Here is a 23041-nt window from a genome sequence, read left to right on the forward strand (position 1 = left end):
CTAATCTCTCCACACCAGTCGGCCATAAACGCAACCCATAAGCAATACAGGTAGGCCTATGTGGTCATTTAATAGAGTAGGCTAACAGGGGCCAAAATGACCGTTTTTTTTTCTTATACAGGCTATTTCAACAGTGGTGGAGTCACTCAGTGTGTCTGTATTACAATGGCTACACTTCTACTGTATTAGTACGGTAATTGCCCCTGAAATTGAAGTTCTATTCAGAATCTTTAAAAAAAAAAAACACCAAAGAACTGAAATGTCCAAGGCTACCGACCAAAAGAGAGAGGGGAAAAAAACGTACACTATAGGCTAGCTAATTGAAATAGCCTAGGTCTAACACAAATGTAAATTAATAATGGGCTAACTTAACTGTTTCGATGTGTTTAAATCCCTCAAACAAATAGAATGGCCTGACTCAATGAATGATTGTTTCAAATATGGCTACCTTAAAAAAAAGAACTGTCAAGTCACCTGGAGCAATCTGGAGTTCAGCCTGTAGCCTACCTTATGCCACACATTAGACGGTATAGGGCTCCGGCTAATGTTTGAAAGAAGCTCACAAAAAAAGGCAAAACTAAAAAAAAACAACCTTTATTGTTCTGCTAGTCTGAAACCAAAGTAGGGCTCTTTGGAAAGGCAGTGTATCATTTTGTTTATAGGTGATGAAAGGAAGGCCAGAAGGAAAAGTACACCCTGTGTTAACATTAAAACCTGGTGGAGGCTCTATCATGCTGTGGGGCTGTGCTGTTGCATCTGGTACTGGAGACAGTGAATGTATCAAAGCAATGATAAAACCAGAGGATTAGGCACTTAGAACTTCACATGTTATCCAGTGTCAGAAAACTAGGTCTGAGGCAAATGTATTGGGTCTTTGAACAGGTCACCTCCTGACAGAACATATTCAGTGGTACTAAAGGCTGGTTGAAAGGGAAAAGATAGACTGTTTCAGACTTTGTACAGTAGGCTATGTGCCCTGACCTAAGTCCCATTGAAAATGAAGGAGCAGACCAGTCGAGAGTTTAAACACAAAGCAGTGAAAGAATGACAGGAACTACTCAGATGCTAAAATGAAAGAAGAAATGTTTAAAAGTTGCCATTGTTGGCACTGGCTCTCCAACCAAACATTAGTGAAAGGTCCCTCTCTGAATATATTCTTAATTAGGAACTTGAAATTACTGAACAGTAAAATCATGGGCCCCAATACTTTTGACCAACACTTAATAGGCTGTGATATTGAAGGGCAGGAGAGCCAAGAAAAGGAAATCTATGCACAACTTCATTACAGAGAGGCAAGGCTTGTTGAAACACAATTTAGGAATGGAAGGGAATAGAAGTGCATAAAAAGTAGTTTTACTTATTCTTGAATTACAGAAGACACTTTTCAGATCGGCTCATTCCTCATCGAAAACAAGCCTATGATGCTGATTGATGATGCTCCTGTAGTGACCCAAACAACCATCACGTAGGTGTGATCAAATCCTCTTTAACCACAGGTCATTTGAAAGCTGCAAACTATTTTGCAAGTAATTAAACTAATGATAGACTAATCATTTAGGTTGGGTGGGTTGCATGACTTTCTGTATGCAGCCTACGTAGCCTGATGTGACTGCTTTGTCATCCAAAGGGAGATTTAGTTGTGTTAGTTTGGTTGTTGATTTGACTTATTATTGACTTATATTGAGCAATAAACTACATAGATAAAGGAAATAGCAAGACTGAAGATAGTGCCAACATTATTCACACCTTTCTGTTCTGTGATTCTTTGCTGCCGTGTCAGGCAATGGTTAAATCCATCACACTGTCCTAAGGCTTGTCCTCTACAATAATCACTCATTTTAGTCTGTGATTGATTTTTGATTAGTTAAATCTATCTAGTTTTTCTCTGTCCTCAAAGACATGCTTGAGAAGTATGGCTGTGTTATAAATAAATACACCTGAATTAAACATAACTGCGGTGTAAAAAGAAAATAGAAGCTCTTCTTTTGAGTGACATACAGCAACCATGAATCATAAACACACCGCTCAGTGTGAAGTAAGATGTAAGCCACCTTTCCTTGGTGAAATGGTGCAAGAATAAAAGCCTGGCAAATGTCAGCCTTGGTGTTGAATCTGCTTATGATCCAATAGGAAATCCTGAGTCCTGTCTTATGTCTAGACTTGTGGCCCTAGGTGCAGCATATTGTGCATGAAAATCCCACCTGAATTTGTTATATGAAAAACAAAAACTGAAACATATTAACCTGTGGTCTTTAAGTTTGACAGTGACTACTTGGTCTTATTGTGCTATGGCTCCGTGGAACCTGTAGGCTACTTATCCATCACTTAAGGGTATTTTCGCCACACAATGTGAATGTAAGTTTGAGTGGGTTATTCAATCCATGTCTTTTGTGTCAGACTGGCAAATAGATTAAGGTGTAGCCTATCCATTGAATGCTGGGATAGACTCCAGCACCTCCAACCCAGAACAGGATTACTGGGTACCGTAAGTGGATTGATGGATGAATATCCTGTATTAATTCTTCTCTTGGAAACGGAGCTTCAGCAGTAGCATTCATTTTCTTTACCTGCTTATTCATGTTCAAGGTCGCAGAGCATATCCAAGCAAGAAGTGGGTGGAAGGCATAGAAACACCTTGAACAGCTTGCCAGTCTGTGGTATTAACAAGGAAAAAAAAATCTAATTGTGATTTATCTCACTGCACCAAATTCAGCCACACTTCATCTGAAGGGTGCAAAGTGTCTGTCTTCTAATGTGAGGAAAATATGGCAGACTAACTCTTGTCTCCTCCTCTCCTCTCCTCTCCTCTCCTCTCCTCTCCTCTCCTCTCCTCTCCTCTCCTCTCCTCTCCTCTCCTCTCCTCTCCTCTCCTCTCTGACAGACTCATTATGAGGATGGAGAGTACATCATCAGACAGGGGGCCAGAGGAGACACCTTCTTCATCATCAGTAAAGGAAAGGTAAGAACAGCGCCTCTAGCCTACCACCAAAATAATCATCATTGACATATCTATGCAGGGCATCATGCCATGCGGCAAAAGTCACCTATCTTTGAAGCAAAGTGGAAGTATTTTTGGTTGGACATGGGCTGTCATCAGTCATCTGGCAAGGCCGAAGCACCGCCTCTTTCATCATCTCTTGCAGCGTTGAGAAAGGAGAATGGAGTCACTTTCATTTCACCTTTCTGTCATCAACGCTGGCTTTCACACTGAGCACAGATGAGATGTTGTCCTGGACAGCGTCAGCACTGTAGGAGGGCTTCTATGTGCCTGTATTGTTAACATGTTCTGATGCCTCAATGCTGGCCACTCTTCCTTTTCATCTTCTCCCTGGTCATGTTCATCTTAAGAAGCAGTTTCCTGTTTCTCCTTTTACATTCCCCTCTGGTCCATTTTACACTTGTTCCTTCACTTCCTCTCTCACCTTCACTGACGAATGTGTTTCCTTAGAGCTTCACTCTCTTAAATTCGTAAATGGTAAGACTTAAACATGGCTTACTTACTCTAACATAACCAAGACAGAAAAATGACATCACCACATTTAAATTTGAGTGAACCAAATTCACAGCATTTTCCATTAGTACCCACGTCCAGGATGTAAGTGTCATTGTAATAAGGATGAAGATACACTGTGTTCTGTGTCTTTTTCTACTCCTCCATGACCCCAAATGGATGCAACCCACTTCGCAAGGATGGCACAACAATGTCACACACAAATCATCTGGACACAAACATAAACAGACACACATAAGCTCCTGACCTTATCAGAGTTTCCTGCCTGGTTATTTCCACATCTCTAAGTTTGTTTCTGTCTAGACGGCAGACAGTGAACATTCAACTAATAGCACACACACACACACACACACCATGTTGCCATTTCAAGGTTCTCAGTCCCTTTACTTCATGTCTTTTGTCTGTTATTGTCCCACGTGATCATAATATTGTCAGCCAGGTGCAGACACCGTGTGCTGGATATGCTGCTGAAACACCTGTGCAGAACTGACTAATGGATGAAGGCAAGGTTCTTTAATTAGTCAAAACAGCCGTCTCCATTCACTTCCTCTAAAGTACTCAAGTGCCATTCGCTGTGACTCCTGGAGCCTAGCGGCACAGCGCTGCGCCATCACTCACATGTCATCTGGCTAATGAAGTGGTCACCAGTGCCTTTCAGAACCTGCACAGCGATGGCAGTCACCTGGTTGTAACAGACTGCCCATGCGTGAGATGTCTGTCACACCAGCACTTCCTCTGTGTCTGTAATCATTAACCTGTTGCCTTGCGTGACCATTTACATGTTAAATCCTTTACATTTTGGGGAACGGAACGTCAATGAGATGAAATCCTGTGCCCTCTACACACAACAAATCTTCATTGTTATGCGTCACCTCCTCCATCTTCACTTCTGTCCCATCTTCTTCCCTGTTACACTCCTCTACTAAACCTTTCCATTTTTTCCGCCAGGTTAATGTGACCAGGGAAGATTCACCCAATGGAGAGCCTGTCTACCTGCGCAGCCTTGGAAAAGGTGACTGGTTTGGAGAGAAAGCACTCCAAGGGTAAGGTGGTCCCTAATAACACTGCCTCTTCCAATTTAAATCTTCTGTTCTCCCACTGGTTGGGTCTGCCATCACCCCCTTTCTCTCCCATACATCCAATATGTCTTTAGCGTCCTGCCTCTTATGCTTAACATGCATCTTCTCTTTATAATTTGCCCTCCATCAGCCTCTCGCTCTTATCTGCCCCTATTTTTTCTCAACACTCACGTCTCCTCAGCCGTGATAATGTGCTAAATGCTGGGTACACAATACACAACTTCAGGCCTGATTTACTGTGGCTGAACTGACACATTTGTCTGATCCGACATAAAACTGTGAAATAAAAAAGCTTGTTAAATTTGAGCAGATCAGAAAGAAAGAGTCTAAACTGTCATAGAAATCTTTTTTTCCTGCTTCGCAAAATATGTTGAGATGAAAAGTTTTGAGCAGAAAAGTTTAAATAATTGGTTACATAATAGTATCCTTAGCTGGTTCTATATCAGCACAAGCAGCATCTGCACATGCAGATGTTTGACCTCCAGTGTTTCTTGAAGAAAACAAATGAGAGCAAAAAAAACACTTCTTCCGACATGTTCATTTTTCTCCTAATTAAAAGAAAAAAATTGTTTGTTTGCTCGAGCGACAGTCAGAGATTCCTCTCATCACACCAAGTGACAACTCATCTGTGCTGTAATTAGCACACAGCCATGTCGCACAGACGAGAAACCACAGAGAGGAGAAGTCGTTTTATTGTGACTGGACTTTTGTCTTTGAGAGTCATGCAGTGTGCCTGCAGTGAAGACTCATTTCATTTTGACAATGGTATCAATGCGATATTTGTTTCTTCTCTTTAGTTTCTGTCTCTGTTGCCAGAGTATGATGATATCAAGGACACATCCATGCTGTCCTTGACTGAAATAATGACTTTTCATGCTAGCAGTATATTTTCTGTTTCAACACTGGTGTGAAATATTTGAGCATAGTTGCTGTCCAAAGTGATAAACCTGTGATAAGCAGATGTAAGCCAAGCATCCACAGTCCCCAGCATTTCAAACATCTATACTATGTAAGGCTGTGCCAGGAATATGTTTTCTGGCTGTGATGATGTACTGAGGCCAGTTTGAACTAACCAAGCTATACACACTGCAGAGATCAAGTGATTCACAGCCTCCGCTACTGCAGATGCTTTCAGTGAAAGAACACTTGAGAGTAATAAAAACATTTTATATGGATTCTGCCATTGCCCTGATGTGGTATTTTTAACCTGCTGTTTGTTCTGCCTGTTCTCTTCCATGGACAATGTATTATTAAAACAGAGAGGGGATGGAGATGGAAAATAGTCGGAGGAGTGTTAAGTCTGAGACTGGTCAGGTAGAAATAGATAACATACCGTTTGCACTCATGCGCATACATTTGGGAGCATATGCACATGCATAGCCTGGAGTGCCAATGTGAAAAAAATGGAGATGTCGCCATCTTGTGGTCGCTGATAGTTCAAACCACCTCACATCAGCTCTCAGGCTCTCAACAATCATCACGCCTCACGCGCAAATTATAAACACATCAAAACACAAAGAAACCCAGCCCTTCAAACAAAGCAGCATCCTGTGAGAAAAATGAATGACAGCTTATTTGTTGTCAAAACACTATAAATCATTAGTTTTATCTGCACAAGGAGCACTCTGGATATAAAAAGGGGGTGATCAGTCGACAGCTGGAATTGCACAGATGGTTGGGCTTTCCCCATATGTTGAAGCTAATGACAAGGGGGTATAAAAGATGACAGAGCATTAAAATGCATGCGGGACATGTGAGGCACAGGGAGCTTGATCTCTCGGCAGTAGGTTGTTCCAGAAAGAAATTTGATCCTTTTACACTAATGAGAAAACTTGCTGTTTGACGAATGAGAGGGTGACACAAAGTAATAATTTATAATGGATTGAACAGCTGTGCTGCCTTTGTGCTGAACTGTTTCTTGGATTTCGTGGAAGCTCTGTTGAAATTACCTCAACCGCAACACTGGTTATGATGTTGAACTTGATAGGACACATATATCCTGTGTAAATCACACATCCTTAAATATGCATGTACTGTACATCGATACATTTGTACTTTTTTCTTCAGTCAGATTTCAAGCGTGCAGGTTTCAGAAGCTCTTCAAAGCATCTTCGACAGCATCTCGTGCTTTGTTTAATCAAGAAAACCGTATCTTTTGTAGATCCCGCTGTGACAAAGTGTTTTCCCCTCCTCAGCATCTGTCAGGCATTGTTGTTATCTGCTGTTAAGAACAGCTTTTGTCTTGGAGTGTCTTGAGCGAGAGATGTCTGTTCAGCTCCACCTTTGATGGTCAAGCATGTCTCGCAAATTTAAATGATTGAGATGCTGACCATCTTGGAACAAGGCTTTTGATCAGAGAGCCCTTCTGCAGGGCCGTCTTTCTAATTAGAAGTTAACTGCGTGTGTCCTTGCTCATGAAACTCAATAGCCCCTTCTCAAAGGCTACTCTGTCTATGTGTAGACATCGCCTTTGATCATTGAGAAGAACATATTTACAAATCAAAGTCTGTTCTCCTGCCAAGCCATAATGATTTGTTAGTGCTTGTGTGAGTACTGGTCTGTGATATGTGTGTGTATAAGAAGTATCAGATTACATGTTTTCCCTAAAGGCTTTGTGTATGTATAGCCCTGAATGGACACTTGAGTATTATGCCTCATCCCAGTGGGTGGATGTTCCAGAAAAAGGTGGAGCCTGGGTTCGAAAAACAATGTTTTGACATAGCCAACAACATATCTGATGTCACATTCTTCCTGTCATGGTGAAGTGTGAACTCTGAATCCAGATCCATCAGTAGCACAGACACAAGAAGGAGTTGAGAGATTGTTTCACAAAAAGTGTGATGTGGCACAGAAATGTGATTGGTGTCAGTGTCAGACCAACAAAAGTCCTGTCATAAATCATTGTGAGAGGCTGTTGTGCAGGCGTGGTATGTGTGGGTGAGAAAATGAAATGAAGTACAGGTGACAGACGTCAAGACTACACTGCACAGTTTTTGTCCTGTATGATTCAGGATTTACAACTCTGGAAAGTTAACACAACACCATGAGTTTCTTCTGTTTTGACAGTGACATTTGTGACATATATTGGACAGATCACACTTGAACCAGTGAGCTCAAGGGGACAAACTATTATGATCATGATTTTGGTGACTGTGATTTTATTTCTGGGGCCTCCATGAGGGTCACAGTTGTGGTTTTGAGTGAATTATCTCAATAATTATAGACTGGATTTCCATGAAATTCAGTACACAAATTCATAAGCCCCCTGAGATAAATTGTAATAACATAATTACCAAAACACCAGGCATCACCAAAAGTTGTGTTTGACTTAACACCTGCTCCGTCTGCACAGTGATAGAAACCAACAAAGCCTTAGAATGTCACTCCATAACTTAAGTCGTTAACAGCTCATCTTCCACGAGTCACAGCTTTACCTAACACCATTAACCTATTAAATACAAATTTATATGTAAACTTTATGCAGCTACAGCTCTCTTTTCACACCACCACAGCCTGAAAATCAACTACCAAAGATTTTTGCCGCTTGAGCAGTATTTTGCAAAAGTGAATCCCATGCTGCCTGTTTTATTTTGGAAACACGCACAATTGTTGTGATGTGAAAAGAGACCGCTCTGTCAGAGTTTCCCACAGGCCAAAAATGTATTTTAGGTGTTGGGAGCCAAGGGGCTGGCGGGGTGGGGGTTGGGGACTGAAAACAGCATTGAGTATTAAGAGTCAGCTGTAGCTAGAATTCAGGAAATAACCAACAATTTCACAAGTATGTGCCTTTCTGGCTGCCTGATCTGTCAACTGTGAGAAACACAAACACTACAAAAGGTTTTGTTTTGTGGCAAGCCATTAAAATAATTTACTTGGCATAATCATGTGCTCGTGGCAAGCTCAGACATCTTACATTTACAGGGTAAACTCTCCACTTTATCTTCTTCTTACTGTCCATGTTTGGTCATTTTAACAGCATAGTTTTTAATTACAATAATGTTCACAGCCAACACTTAAATCTTGGAAGCTTGAACTTGAAAAAAAAAACCCGAATACACCAGTAAGAAAATGCACTTGAAGCAGTCTTAGTTTCCATGAGATGGCATCTGAAGAAATCTATATGGAAAAAAGTACGCAATGCAAAGTGGTCACACTTTGTTGTTACAAAGAAAACACATGATTTGTTGTAAATGGAGGGAAAAACTGCACAAACTTTGGCCCAGTGATTTACTTAAGTGCTTTAAATCATTGTGTATCCCACAGCCACCCCCTTATTCTTGCCCCAGTCCTGACCCCGGCTTCACTTCCCTCACTCCAGGCCCTAGTTACTGCCCCGCTCTCAGCCTCCAAGCCAACGCGTTATTTTCATAACCCTCTTCCCAGGACATCAGATCACTGTCCAATTACCAGGTTCATTTCAACCATCTACTGGAAATCAACACCACAGGCTTCCTCCTGTGTAAGTCCAAAGGACATTCCAGACACAGCATGCAGCTGCTTTTAGTGTGTCTGTGCTTGTGCGTGTGTGCATGTTCATGTGTCTGTTTTTTCCAGTGCATTTCTTGTTGCGCCGCAATTAACAAGTGCAGAGCCATCTCTGGCTTAGTGGATGACTTTGGCTCAGCAGTGCGCAGATGAATCATTCTGACGGATATTGTTTAGTGATTGTGTTTCACATGGAACATCCCATGTATCAAAAGGCAATGGCGCACAAGGCTGTGTTCCTCAGCTACAGTCGAGCAGTGGAGGACAGGTGTAACAAACTGCTCTCTAATATGAAACCCGGAGGTCTCTTGAGGATGATTCACGCTTATGTAACCACTATTTCAGTATAGCCCAAAGTGTTGTGTTGTTTTGTATCACCATGGTTAGTAAATGTCATAAACACTGCACACTTCCTTTTATGAGACAAATTAACTCATGTAACAGATTGTGGGTGTCGCTGTAGCTCGTTATCACTGAGGAGAAAACTGATGGGTGTGGATGTGCAGCCTATAATCTGTTAAACATTATGTTAAAGTTAGCATAAAAGTTATTTAAAGTTGTTTTAACCCTGGTATTATTGACTAATAAATCATTATTGTGGGATATATATGTATACTGTATATACATATCCTTTTTTTTTTTTTTTTAAAAGTTACTGAGGCAAGAAAATGTGTAGAAGTGTGACAGATAGCTTTTGTAAAGTGACGCTACAGCTGGCAGATTGTCACTGGCAAATTCACAGCTGGCACTTTAAAAGTATTTGTGCCTCAAAAGCCCTTAACAGTGCAAGATGATTCCCTACTCAGCTTCTGAATATTTAAATAATCATCAGCTTAAACCAATAATATAATCACACTGAACCTATTTAGTTCTCTTTTCTCTTCTCTTCTCTTCTCTTCTCTTCTCTTCTCTTCTCTTCTCTTCTCTTCTCTTCTCTTCTCTTCTCTTCTCTTCTCTTCTCTTCTCTTCTCTTCTCTTCTCTTCTTTTCTCTTTTTTTCTCTTCTCTTCTCCTCTCTTCATATTTTTCAATGAATTAAATCAGTCTCCCTCTTAAGAGATGATTTGCCTCAAGCTAAGTCATACCCTGTAACAGACATGTGTGATGAACCATTGAGAACTCATTCCCGCTGAGTGTCACTCTTCAAGACTCTCGTTCCCCACACTAATTATCACACAATCAATATTAGCATCCATGGTGTAACACTATTGTCTTCATCCAAACTGGGACACTTGTTGTTCTTTCACCCATTCCACCCACCTGGTTCATCAATGCTATAAAATGTTCTGATGTAAACGGTACTGAATGCTGTTGTGGGCAAACACAAGAACAGGTGGAGCATCGTTAGCCAAGGTATTGTGCGAAGATCACTCATGCAGGTCATAGGAGCTTATTAGAGGTGAATGAAATACTCTATGTTATTCAAGCCAGAGGGCCAGAGAGTCATCTGTTAATATATCCCATTCCACTGACACTAACACTGCCTCCCTCACTCTTCCCCTCTCTGTAGTCCTCACCTTTCAAAATGTGTTGTTCAGCCACCAGCTATGGCCTTTACTCAAAGGGGTCAGCAGAAAGACTGAGGCACAGTGGGTATGTGCGTGAGTGTGTTCACGGGGAGCTGGGGGTTGCGCATGTGTGTATTTGGAAGAAGGAAGGCAGAGGGAGTTGACATACTGTAGCATGAGGAGGATTTATCACCTCAGCTCATTGAAATAGGTTGCCATATGTCTAAGTTCAGATCAGACACAGAGTGATTGTCAGCAGAATCTTTTCAAATCTACAGCAGAGCCTGTTTAGCTTTTGATATGTTATTCATTGTGATCTTTTTTCCTCTTTCTTTTTAAAGATGGGGCATGAAATAATCTTCTTACGGGGAATCCCTCAACGACTTTCCTGTCTTCTTGTAATATTGTAGTTTGTGTCTAGATTGGAGAACACTACACTTGTATTGGAGAGCTATATACAAGTACTACAGTCGTGTCTTTTGTTGGAGGGCTGCCCTGGGCGCTGTGCTGGTTCAGAGTTAGAGCTTATTGCCGTGGGACTCTGAGAGAAGAAAAAGTTTTAACAGTTGAAGGATGGATTCTTGGGATACAGACTCAGAGGATTTGTGCAACTGGGGAGACTCCTCTGAAGAAGCATCATCGTCAGAGGAGGATGAACTTGATGTCAAATATAAAGAGTAATGCCAGTCATGCAGTGCTGTGTGTTGCCTGTTGAGAGAGTGATGTTTTTATTGTGTTAAGCAAATGGAGTTGAATAAGACATTACTGCCTGAGTTACTGTGCAAGTATTTTGACTGATGCCATTTTGTCATTTTCGGCTCTGGTGTAGAATTTGAATTAAATAATGATGTGAATTGATTAACTGGCTGCATACTGTACCAAATGTGCCTATTTTGCCAACGTCTGTGTGCTCTTTTTTTTCCAGGGAGGACATCAGGACAGCGAACGTCATTTCAGCAGAGGCGGTCACCTGTTTAGTCATCGATAGAGAGTGAGTATCAATAAATTTAATCCCCACAGAACATTTTGATTGTTTTATATTGCCTATAATTTTTTTTATTCTGTCGCATGAAAAAGAAATACACTGGTTCTGTGGTACATGAGCTGAATTAATAATTGCATATCTGTTTCATGAGCAACTGTGCAAAACTTGTCCACAAATTAAACTTTGCTTTTCAGACAAGAATTATTTGTTTCTGATGAACACGGCTCACATTTAATTTTCAATTTTCAAAAAAATAAAAAATATAAATCTAAGGTCTCATGAAAAACAATCTGTCACATTTTTGTATCCCAATTGTCACAATGCATTTAATCTCTTCTATCTTAAATTAATGTCTTGTAATGAGTCAGTTTATTGACTGCATGTGACATTCCAATTTACTGTTTATCTCTGAAGTATAATTGTCATTAATGGCAGCAATAGCCATCAATCAGCACGGGTTATGTAGTCTTGCTTTAAACTGCTTCAGTTTGATCTGGCTTCTATGGTCAGGACTCGACTGATTCTCATGTACATTTTTTCCAGACACAGGCACAAAGAAATTGACCAGATTTGGACATGCTTTGTTAACTGACGTCAAGAGGGCAGGTGTTAAATGTGTCCTAAGCTCAACTTCAGCGAAGAATTTAGATTTTTTACCAGATTTGCACAGGAATGACTAACATGGGCTGTCTTTTCAGTCAAGGAGCAAAACCACATTTTTCAGCTTCACGGTCTACTTTCCCGGCTTCAACATTTCCCTTTCTTTAAAAGTAATATTGTGTCTTTTGATTTTATCATCTTCGGTTTATGGTAGGATCATATCTAGATCCAAAGATGTTTATGTTAGTTCAGTATCTGCATTTTTGTCTTCACATTCATTTATATGCTGAGCATAGCATAGGGAAGAGAGGGTGTCACTTTACCCAGGGTGTCCCTCTGGCCTCAGGGAGCACAGCAAGCATGAATGGCCATCCTCAGAGCTAGCAGAGGGTATAGTGAGTGAGTCATCCAGCACCGGTGATTACCGCTGCCATTCACTTTGCCTGTTGTTTGTAGCTGCAAGCAGCAAAAGCTCACAGCCCACAAAACTAGCTCATTTTGTGCCTGTATGCTACACTGCCAATTTGGGTTTGTTCGTCTGTGTGAATCTTCATGTGTTTTCTGAGTGCCCCGTGCATGTGTAATGCATTAAACGGAAACATTAGCGCTGAAAGGGCGAGGTAAGGTAAGGCAAGCTTGGGATAATTGCAGGAGCTACAGAGAAAAAGGAGGAGATAGAGACCATGGGGTAGAGGCACGGAACAAAAGGAAGCAGCAGGGAGTCGCAGGCACAGTGCAGTAGAAACAGTTAGAAACCCAACATTTAAAGAGAGGCTCAGCTCAGAAACAGTCCCAGCTCGCAGGCATTATGGTCTCAACAGGAGAAAACACCAGATGTACTGCATCTTCTGCTGACAGCTTGATGAGCCTAGCGTGACAACTGTCTCGGTTAGTTGTTCTTCCAGGATTGGTTGGAGTCATTTACATAGGCAGCCGTACTTCGGCGAGAAATGAGCCAGAGCTTACTTGTTATTTTTCATGTACCAGATCTCCCCATGAGTGTTGGAGGCTGTGGAAGTTCCAAGCTGATGGAGGCATAGAAACACAAGGCAGTAATATCAATGATTCAATTTGGTTGTTTTAACTCAAATTTTAATTTCAGGACCAAACATATAACAGAACATTGATCTATTTAATATTAATTAGTTAAATTGAATTAAGTAAAACTAATAATAATTTTCTTTTTAATTTAATTGATATTTGATTCATTTTAATGCATTCCCTTGGCTTAATTAATTTAAGTACACTGAATGACCTCTGTGTATGATAATGTGTAACAAATAAATTTACCTTGCCTTACTTAAGTAAATTTCTATTCAATTTATAACATTTGTTTTAATGAAATAAAGTATATTCAATTTAATTTAGTTCATTTAATTGAATTCAGTGAGCCAAGTCGCAATCTCGACATTTATTACGCTTAATACCTTTTTAATATGAGCCTGGACAGACGTGGCTGACAACAGCAACTTGGTTTCTGGAGGCGCACAAATACGAGCTGGTAGTTCTAGTTAGAGGCCTGTCTCTAAAAGCAGACAGATGAATATTTAATAGTGACTGGCAGCGAATTTTACGACAGTCTGGTCAAATATTATACCAGCTTCTTAGACAGATCGCCTGAATTTTACAAACTGCGTTATTCCCTCAAACCATGAGCTATTCATTCACTTACTGAGTGTCAAGAATATGTCTTATTATCCCCTGGATTGAACCAGCTACATGCTGCAAAACATTTCAATTGTGGGCTGTTTTAACATTCACTGTCTTTGTTGCAGTTCATTCAAGCACCTGATTGGAGGTTTGGAGGATGTGTCCAATAAAGGCCATGAAGATGCTGATGCCAAAGCCAAGTAAGACTCACTGAACTATGTTGTATTATAACATACTCAAATTCATCTTATTGCTTTGTCTCTCTCTTGTTTCTTATTTTAATCGGTTAACTTTACGAATTATTTTTCACTTAAAATGAGTCAATTTAAAACATTGCACCATATTCATGACTGCACACTTGCCTGAATGTTTAATACAGAAACGTGCTCCAGGCCAGCTGTTAATGCATTGTGCCTTCAGCTCTGTTACATAACTACATGATACCCAGCTGACAGGCCAGAAAGCAGAGGCTATGACCTCCACCTCTATTTCTGGAGGAATTAATATGTACTCTATTTATTGTCGCTATGGAAACAAGAGAATAGCACTGTAGGAGGCACAGGACACCTTGGCAGCGAGGTGGGCATCTTTGGGTTCAGACAGCCACGTATTGGCATAATGTGATACCTCGCTCGCTTCGTGCCACGTTGTAAGTCAAGGTGAGGAGAAACAAGAACCTGGTAATGACAGATTACAGAGAGCGACAGAGCAGGAACAGCTTATCACCACAGAGAGAGAGAGAAAGAGGGAGAGAGCTGATGTAGATAGACGCAAGGAGTGAGGAGAGACGGTGAGAGACAAGGCGGGTGACGAAGCAGACTAGACTTCTACGCCGTGCGTTGGATTTCGAGATGACTGCTGAGTGTCAGTCATGTTTGCAAGTCAGTGGCATTTGGTGAGCAAAGACCAGAACATAACACTGGTTAATGTGTTGGATAGAGGCACGGAGGAAACTCAGATGGGGATTATGGGGGGGTTGGGGGTGTTGGGGTCAGCGGCTTGTGCCTGGCATCCAGTCTTGGCCAGATGCCCCTTATGGCTCACTAGCAGTGATGAGTGCTCTGCCAATAGATGTGTGTGATAGACAGAGACCTCCTATTCCTCCCATGTCTAGGTCTATAGAGCAGCTAATTTAAGATCTAAGATTGTTTTCTTGCAAATAAACAACAAACGACCATTTATGACCTTGCCATCCACCCTGTTCTCTACAGAACCTGACATAAAATAGAGCCACTCTCTCCCTCTGCTTCCTTAAATCCGCCACATCAAAGCCATTTTCACACTGATTAAGGTAGCTGCTTCTTGCCGTATGCTCTTTCTGTGTGTGTGTGTGTGTGTGTGTGTGTGTGTGTGTCGTCTTTCGCTGGCCCTCCCCGCCCAGCAGAGCACATTTATGTCTTGGTGAGGAAAACCTGAGTCAGGATCCCACGGTGATGGAAACTATCTCTAATTGGTCACAGTGGATAAGCTCTGTGCAGAAGCGCTGTAGCTATACCGCAAACTACAGCTGCTCTCTGAGAGGTTGACAGGTCTTTTCTTCAAAGACCCCCTCCCTCGTATGTGCTATATGTATGTGCACATTGTTTTTGATCAAGCCGCTGCTTCTCTCTGCAGGAGGAACAGCGCTCTGCACAAAGTAGAGCGAATACATCCGTCTCTGTTCTATTGTTTCCATTGTATCCCTGCACGCATAATACCTGTTCTGCCTATGAGCTACAGTTCCAACCTAAAAATGCAACATCCCTGGTTTGCATCCATATCACCTCTTCTCTCTCCCCGCATGTCATCTGCCATCTTGACTGCTGACTCACTTATGCCTCCAAATGCCTCAAATCTAAGTTTATGAAACCTCCAGATGTCCTCTATTTAGTATAAATACATTTCCATTTACTGCTAAATGTGGCCCATCCAGCAACAAAACTCTTATGAATATGTGAGCCAGTATGACTCAGCATTTCTCAGCACCTAAGTCTAGCTCAATAGGCAGAAATTACTGGTAAATAAAAGTGTCATTTAACGGGAGTCAGCGTCAAGGTCGGAGACGGCTCTTTTCTCCTCCTTCCTCTCCCTTGAGTCTGGCGAGACCAAGAAGAACTGGAGTGAAGGAAATGAGGATAATAGCACTCACACACTCTCTCTCACACACACACACGCTACAACACAGGGGGATTGCATCATTTTATATGATCTCATCCGTTTACTGATACATCTTATCACCCACTGGGGTGCTACTTGACCCACAGCGGAGCACTTGCAGTGTTGTGCTAGTAATGGATTTACCACGTAACAATTCTAACTAACATGCTATTTTAGCCCCGTATGAGTGCCCGCAAAATACTAACAAACTCTTTGAGTTTGCTTACAGCGCTGGATGCAGCTGACCTCTGTGTTAGTTTTCATTCAAGGTCAGGGTTCAGACATCTATTTAAGGTGGATGTATGGCATCAGTCCCACTGGGTCTGCTCACCAGTAGGCTATCATATTCCTATTTCAAACATCTAAGGTTTCAGCAGAGGACACACAGACGGGTGCTGCTTTCTGGGAAAAAAAAGTAATCTATTAAAGCATTTGTGTTGCAGCTGCAGTAAGTTTCTCCGCTAATCACTGATTTCCGGAGAGCCTACTGTGTGTGTCCTTGGTTAAGACAGAACTGTCCATTACAGTTCAATTAAAACTTCAACAGCTGGTTTCAGGGTTGTCTTCTTCTGTTGCCTTAAATTCTCATTCATCTGTTGCTCAGAACTGGGCATGAGGGTTGCTTCTTTTTTTAAATTAAATTCTTATTACAAGAGCGTCATTTCAATGGTTCAAAATTGGGCAGCTTGTTAGTCAGCTTACCTACATCGATACAGCTAATGGAGCAACACTGCCATCTGCTGGGCAAACACCACTGCTACTATTAAACCTCTTTGAGGTCCTTCACTATGTAAAACGATCCTCTGATCCCTTTAAATCTTTTTGAATTTACGAGACCTCCTTCATAAATAGGACCCAAACACATGTCCACACGTTTGCGCGTGTTTGTCTGTGTATGCCTGTGTGTGTGTACACTCATAAATCCATGTAATGTGGATGTATTGGTCACCTTGACCTTATTAATAATCCTGTCTTAAACACAGTAATTCGTGTCCTCTCGATTACTTCTTTCATCCTTTTCTTGAGCAGAGTGTTTTCTGGGCTGGCTTCCAGATGAAGGGAGGGGAGAAAAAGATGAAAGGATCACCTGAGAGTCTCACATGATAGTAATAGTGCCTATACACACACATACACAGTTACACACGCAAATAAACAGTGACTGCCCCGGTAACCTCATGTGTTTCCGAGAAACACAAGCTCTGTAACCTGCCACCACGTGTAACCACAATGCCCACTGGCACTCAGCCGCGGGGAAGAGGCTTTATTGTTCGAGCTTGCAGTTTAACTATTGTACATAGTGGATCTAACGGGGTGAAAGTCCCTTTCCATGTAAGCTTGGCATGAAGTATGACACCTCACTTCCTATTTTATTCATCAGGTTCAAATCCGGAACATGCCAAGTAAAACAAATAATTGATTAACTTACTTTCATGTAAATAAACTTAATCCCTCTGGCTCCATGAAGTAGGAAGAAAGTCTTTCCTAAACTAGACAAAGTATTTTCGCTAAATGTCTGTTATTGGCAGCTGTACCTGTTTTTGTGTGTGAGAGGGGAAAAGGCCTGACAATGATAGTGAGTTCCGAGTGACCCAGAAAAACCTGTCCAGACTCCGATCCTGTCCTAAACCCACTGATCCAGAGACTGAGCTGATGAAACTCTGTCTGGATCAAACAATAACCAGAGAAGACACGGGGCATCGGGGGGATAAGGGGGGCGGACACGTGGAAACTGCCAGCGTGTGCAGGTCAGAAATGGCACGCTGGAGTGGTCGGTTGCAGTGCCAAGTCATGTCTTCAGAACTGAGCTATCTGAGTACGGAGCAGTTCATGCGCCGCCAGACACGGCGTCTTTGTCCTTGCCTATCAAGAATGGGGACAGGCTGGGGACAGTTGGTCTGAGGTCAAAGTGTTTTACCGGAGGTTGAAAAAACAAACACATCCTGCTCACGTGTTTATATTTACACACTCTACATCCTCAGTAACATCCTTGATAGATTAGTATGAGTTGAATCCTCTAAGATTTGCAAACAAATGAGCTCAAGGAGAGACAGATACTTTGTCTCAGGTTGTTGGAAGTGGATTATCTCTTCTTTCACCCTCCCTCTCATCTCTAATCCAGTCCCCCATTCTGTTTTTTTCCCCTGCTTTTTCCGGCACAACAGGTATGAAGCGGAGAATGCGTTTTTCTTCAATCTCAACCTAGCTGACTTCAATATCATCGACACACTGGGAGTTGGTGGCTTTGGACGTGTTGAGCTGGTAGGAGGCCCTGCACTGTGAAAATGATCAAATGATAACATCTTTGTAATTGCTTACCAGGTGAATGTGAAGGCTGAACTGAATTCCTTCCTCTCTGTCTCTCTCTTTACAGGTTCAGCTCAAGAGTGACGAGAACAAAACCTTTGCCATGAAGATCTTGAAGAAGCGGCACATTGTTGACACGAGACAGCAAGAGCACATTCGCTCAGAGAAACTCATCATGCAGGAGGCCCACTCTGACTTCATTGTTAGGTACACCCCCTCACCCGCTTCACTGAAAGGCAATAGAAATAAATCTACTATACATGTCATAAGGACTGGTACTTTATTACCTCAGAGCCTGAAGGACCTGGACTTGATTTTCTCTGTGGAGCTTGAAGGTTCTCTGTCATGTTAAATAGGTTTCCTCCCACATACACGTCAAGTATATTTCATTGTACCGTATAGTAAGTGTATAGTGAATATGAGTGGGAGTGATTGTGTGTGAACCTGTTTTTCTCCTCTCCTCTCTCTGTTATGCTCCAGCTTCTTGTGACCCTGAAAGAGAATAAAGAGGCACAAAGAAATCACATCATTTTTTTTGTGTGTTTATACAGTAGTAGAAGATTATGTAACACTATATAGAGCATAAGGTGAAAGTTCACTTACACTTTAAAATCCATTAGTTCAACAGTTACAATCAAATAGATAAAAGAAAAATATTTTCATTTTGGACACTCTATTTTCATAATTCCACTTCTCCATGCATTCATCAGATATTTTTGCATTGACAGCTGATTTGAGATAACACTTTTGTGTTTTCAGACTCTACAGAACCTTCAAGGACAGCAAGTACCTCTACATGTTGATGGAGGCGTGTTTAGGAGGAGAGTTGTGGACCATTCTTCGAGACCGGTAAGCTCTGTTTAAGCTATAACTGAACTCTGTCATAGTTATGTTTCTGCTACTGACACAAAGAGTGATGAACAGAGTGTTAAAAGTTCAGCCGTAACCTTGAAAACTTAAGGATTGTATACACAACATTGCCAGTACTATTCACATCATAATTTTAACAAAATTCCACACATTGCTCAACATGAATAACAAGTTAAATGTGTGTGGTTTAAATATTTTTAATTGTGTGAGAGACTAAACCATGTTGGACTACTGTAGTTTTCTGCAGTGAGGACCTGTCTGCAGTGAGTACTCACTTTACTCACAGTTGACCTCTGTTGTCACTCTGTGTTTCCAGGGGTTCGTTTGAAGACTCAACCACCAGGTTTTACACAGCATGTGTGGTCGAGGCCTTCGCCTACCTGCATTCCAAAGGAATCATCTACAGGGACCTCAAACCAGAGAACCTTATATTGGACCACAGGGGCTATGCCAAACTGGTAAGAGATCAATATGGAGCAAGTGCTGCTCCAGCACTTTATTTCCCTCGGTGAATTCAAAACTTAAAACAGAATGAAATGGAATTTGAACACTTGGTTCATGTTGACTGTAAATAAAAGTATAATTATCATCTATTATATAACTGCAACTGAAGTTCTGTTTTTTTAATGTATCTCTTCTCATGGATAACTTCATTTGTAGCTTTTGGCGGGACAGCAACTAGCTGCTCAACTCCTTCTATTCTAGTAGAAAAGTTTAAAATATACCAATTTGATATGTAAGAAATTTGAATTGTTATTCAACTCAACTTTCTCTCTTTCAGGTGGACTTTGGCTTTGCCAAGAAGATTGGGTTTGGGAAGAAGACGTGGACCTTCTGTGGGACGCCGGAGTATGTAGCACCAGAGATCATTCTGAACAAGGGCCATGACATCTCAGCTGACTACTGGTCCCTAGGAATCCTCATGTTTGAGCTTCTAACTGGCAGGTACACACAAGTCTGGGCATGTCCATGAAACCTAATTGATCATGTAGTGTATTCCCTGTTTATTCAGACGTGGACAGAATCGTTGGCACCCTTCCGTTAAAGAATGAAAAACCCACAGTGGTCACTGAAATAACTTTCAGTGCAGGGTACAATGAAATCTCAAGACTCTCAAGGCATTCAGGAGTGAAATGTGCTGCCAAGTGTCAGAAAGCTTGGTCTCAGTCACAAATCATGGATCCTCCAACAGGATAATGACCCAAAACACACAGCTAAAACCACTCAAGAATGGCCTCAAACAAAAAATTCTGAAGTGGCCTTCTGTGAGCCCTGATCTAAATCCTATTGAACAGTGACTGATTGCCTCAAAAGGTTGTGTAACAAAATACTAAGTTAAGGGTACCATGATTTTTGTCCAGGTCAGTTTCATTAGTTAGTGTTTTTTTAGTATTTCAAAATAATTCAAAAGCAATGTCCGATTTTAATCCGCTGTCAGTTTCACATGACCGTGACAGTGACCACTGTGGGTTTTTCTCTCTTTAACAGAAGGGTACCAACAATTTTGTCCATGTCTGTATATGTACAGCAAATACAACCATTTAACAGCACTTATGTTAAAGGGATAGTTCACCCAAAATTCAAATTTCACTCATTATCTACTCACCCTCATGTCAACTAAGAGCTGTGAGAATTATCGGAGTCCTCCGTGCCTTCTCTGAGTTACGGGGGGTCCGTGCAGCAGTATTTGTCCATATAATGGTTGTCAATGGATACCAACTTTCTTCGTCCAAAAAGACACACCAAAAAACATCCAAATACCTCCATACTGCTCGTCTGTAATGTCCCTCGTGTATTGAAGCCCCGACATGAGAAATTGTTCTGAAAAAAATTTAATAAGTCTATATTTTAAGCTTGTTTGTAGCGGAAGCTCCCAGGGTCTTGGTTCACTGCTCTTCCCGTGTCAGTGCAAATCTCGTGTGATTTGCACTGACCGGCGGAACAATTTTTCATGTCGGGGCTTCAATACAAGAGGGACATTACAGACAAGCAGTATGGAAGTATTTGGATGTTTTTTGGTGTGTCTTTTTGGACGAAGAAAGACAACCATTATATGGACAAATACTGCTGCACGGACCCCCCTGTAACTCAGAGAAGGCACGGAGGACTCTGAAACTTCTCACAGCTCTTAGTTGACATGAGGGTGAGTAGATAATGAGTGAAATTTGAATTTTGGGTGAACTATCCCTTTAACTCTCCTTAGAATAAAATCATCCTCACTGAAATCATCCTCATCCTCACTCTGTTTACTTCTGTTATGTAGCCCTCCATTCTCTGGCCCTGATCCCATGAAAACCTACAACATCATCCTAAGAGGCATTGACATGATTGAATTTCCAAAGAAAATTACCAAAAATGCTGCCAACCTAATCAAAAAGCTATGCAGGTAAGTGTTGTTGCTGCTAGTAGTTTAACTAAGAGTAATTCATTTAAGTGGTCAGTGTGCTGAATAATCATGTTGCTGTTCTACCACAGGGATAATCCTTCTGAAAGACTGGGAAACTTGAAAAATGGTGTCAAAGACATCCAAAAGCACAAGTAAGAATGAGAAAGAAAGAAATATTATTCTTTTGTCTTCATGGTAAATTTGTGCAGTAAAACATAATTATCAACTGGGCTTAATGTTGTGTTTTTTCTTTTAGATGGTTTGAGGGCTTTAACTGGGAGGGCTTGAAGAAGGGGACACTGACGCCTCCTATTATCCCTAATGTAAGTGTACACAGCTTATAGCCTCACTTGTTATGCTGTCCTTACAGTTACTCTTTTGTAGTTAATGTCTTACGCACAATTCATATGTTGGATCAATTGCGTGCTATTTATATGAATGATTTTTCTGTCTTTCTACCAGGTCACATCAGCAGTCGACACAAGTAACTTCGACAGCTTCCCAGAAGACAACGAGGACCCACCTCCTGACGACAACTCCGGCTGGGACGTTGATTTTTGAAGTCCTCCGCTCCCCTTAAAAACCAAAAGGAACTCATCTTTTGTTGGCTTGGAGGCCATCTTGAAGACATGGCTGCGTTGTTAAAGAACTGCATTAAAAATGAAAGAGAGGTTATGGAGAAGAAGATAAACACATGGATGGCAACCCCTCTGGGTCACCGATATGCCTTTATTTCACTGTGGCTCTGGATCAAGCATTTATAATGAGACTGCCGTAGCACTTCTTCAGTGTTGTCTTACACTCAGCTCTAAAGGCACAGACAAAGAAAGTGCAGGGATACACACACACAGATGCACAGACACACACACATACATACAAACAAACACACACACACATGATCACAATACAACAGAGGCTGATAATGGAGCCAGGTTTTCCCAGTTAACAGGGAAAGATGTTTAGTTGGTGAATGAGTGTTTGATAGTCCGTCTAAGTTTTGGTTCCAGGATAAATAACAGTGTGAAAAGTGTGGTGATGGACTGCTGAGAAAGAGAAGAGGCTGATGACTGATTTTTTTTTTCCCGTTTGTTTCTCTGCAAAATTTGGTGAAATCTGTGCTGGACTTTGGGAGGTTATAATGTGTTACTGCAGTTGTTTCCTAGTTTTTGACATGCAGCTTCTTGTTGCAAGTTGGGATACTTTTCAGAGATCTACACACTCCAGTTTACAAGTAAACCTGGAGTCAAGTGCTCAAGACTAACCTGAATGTCACTGATTTCCTTCCCGTCTATCATCCATATGGCATACAGTTTGTACGGTACAATAGTATTTGAATTATCAAGATACATTCTCACAAATGATCATAACCGGGCTGAAATCAAATACTTAGTACACATTACATCAGATAAACCTACCTTGAAAAGCACAAACACTGTGCATTCAGTCGAAAGAGACGTGACTCTTCAAGTGCCCTGCTTAAATTTTAATGAATCACACACCGACACACATAAAATGTCAGCTCGAGTTC

The 23041-nt window shown here is 41.3% G+C and overlaps 1 protein-coding gene across 2 annotated transcripts in view; it reads left to right on the forward strand.

Moving 5' to 3' along the window:
- Positions 1-22162, forward strand: part of LOC146973385 (cGMP-dependent protein kinase 1) — an 84893-nt gene extending 62731 nt beyond the window's left edge. For both annotated transcript variants that reach the window (XM_085799882.1, XM_085799881.1), the window contains exons 6-18: positions 2882-2959; positions 4460-4554; positions 11508-11573; positions 13943-14017; positions 18116-18212; positions 18325-18464; positions 19017-19106; positions 19444-19585; positions 19909-20072; positions 21391-21513; positions 21603-21665; positions 21770-21836; positions 21976-22162. In XM_085799882.1, the coding sequence (XP_085656008.1) occupies positions 2882-2959; positions 4460-4554; positions 11508-11573; positions 13943-14017; positions 18116-18212; positions 18325-18464; positions 19017-19106; positions 19444-19585; positions 19909-20072; positions 21391-21513; positions 21603-21665; positions 21770-21836; positions 21976-22074 (1299 nt within the window). In that variant the 3' untranslated portion in view covers positions 22075-22162. The remainder of the gene's footprint in view (positions 1-2881; positions 2960-4459; positions 4555-11507; positions 11574-13942; positions 14018-18115; positions 18213-18324; positions 18465-19016; positions 19107-19443; positions 19586-19908; positions 20073-21390; positions 21514-21602; positions 21666-21769; positions 21837-21975) is intronic.
- Positions 22163-23041: the final 879 nt, after the last annotated feature.

This window comes from Trachurus japonicus, chromosome 15 (assembly GCF_045865225.1).
Source record: "Trachurus japonicus isolate A0001 chromosome 15, Traja_1.0".
NCBI classification, from domain to species: Eukaryota; Metazoa; Chordata; class Actinopteri; order Carangiformes; family Carangidae; genus Trachurus; species Trachurus japonicus.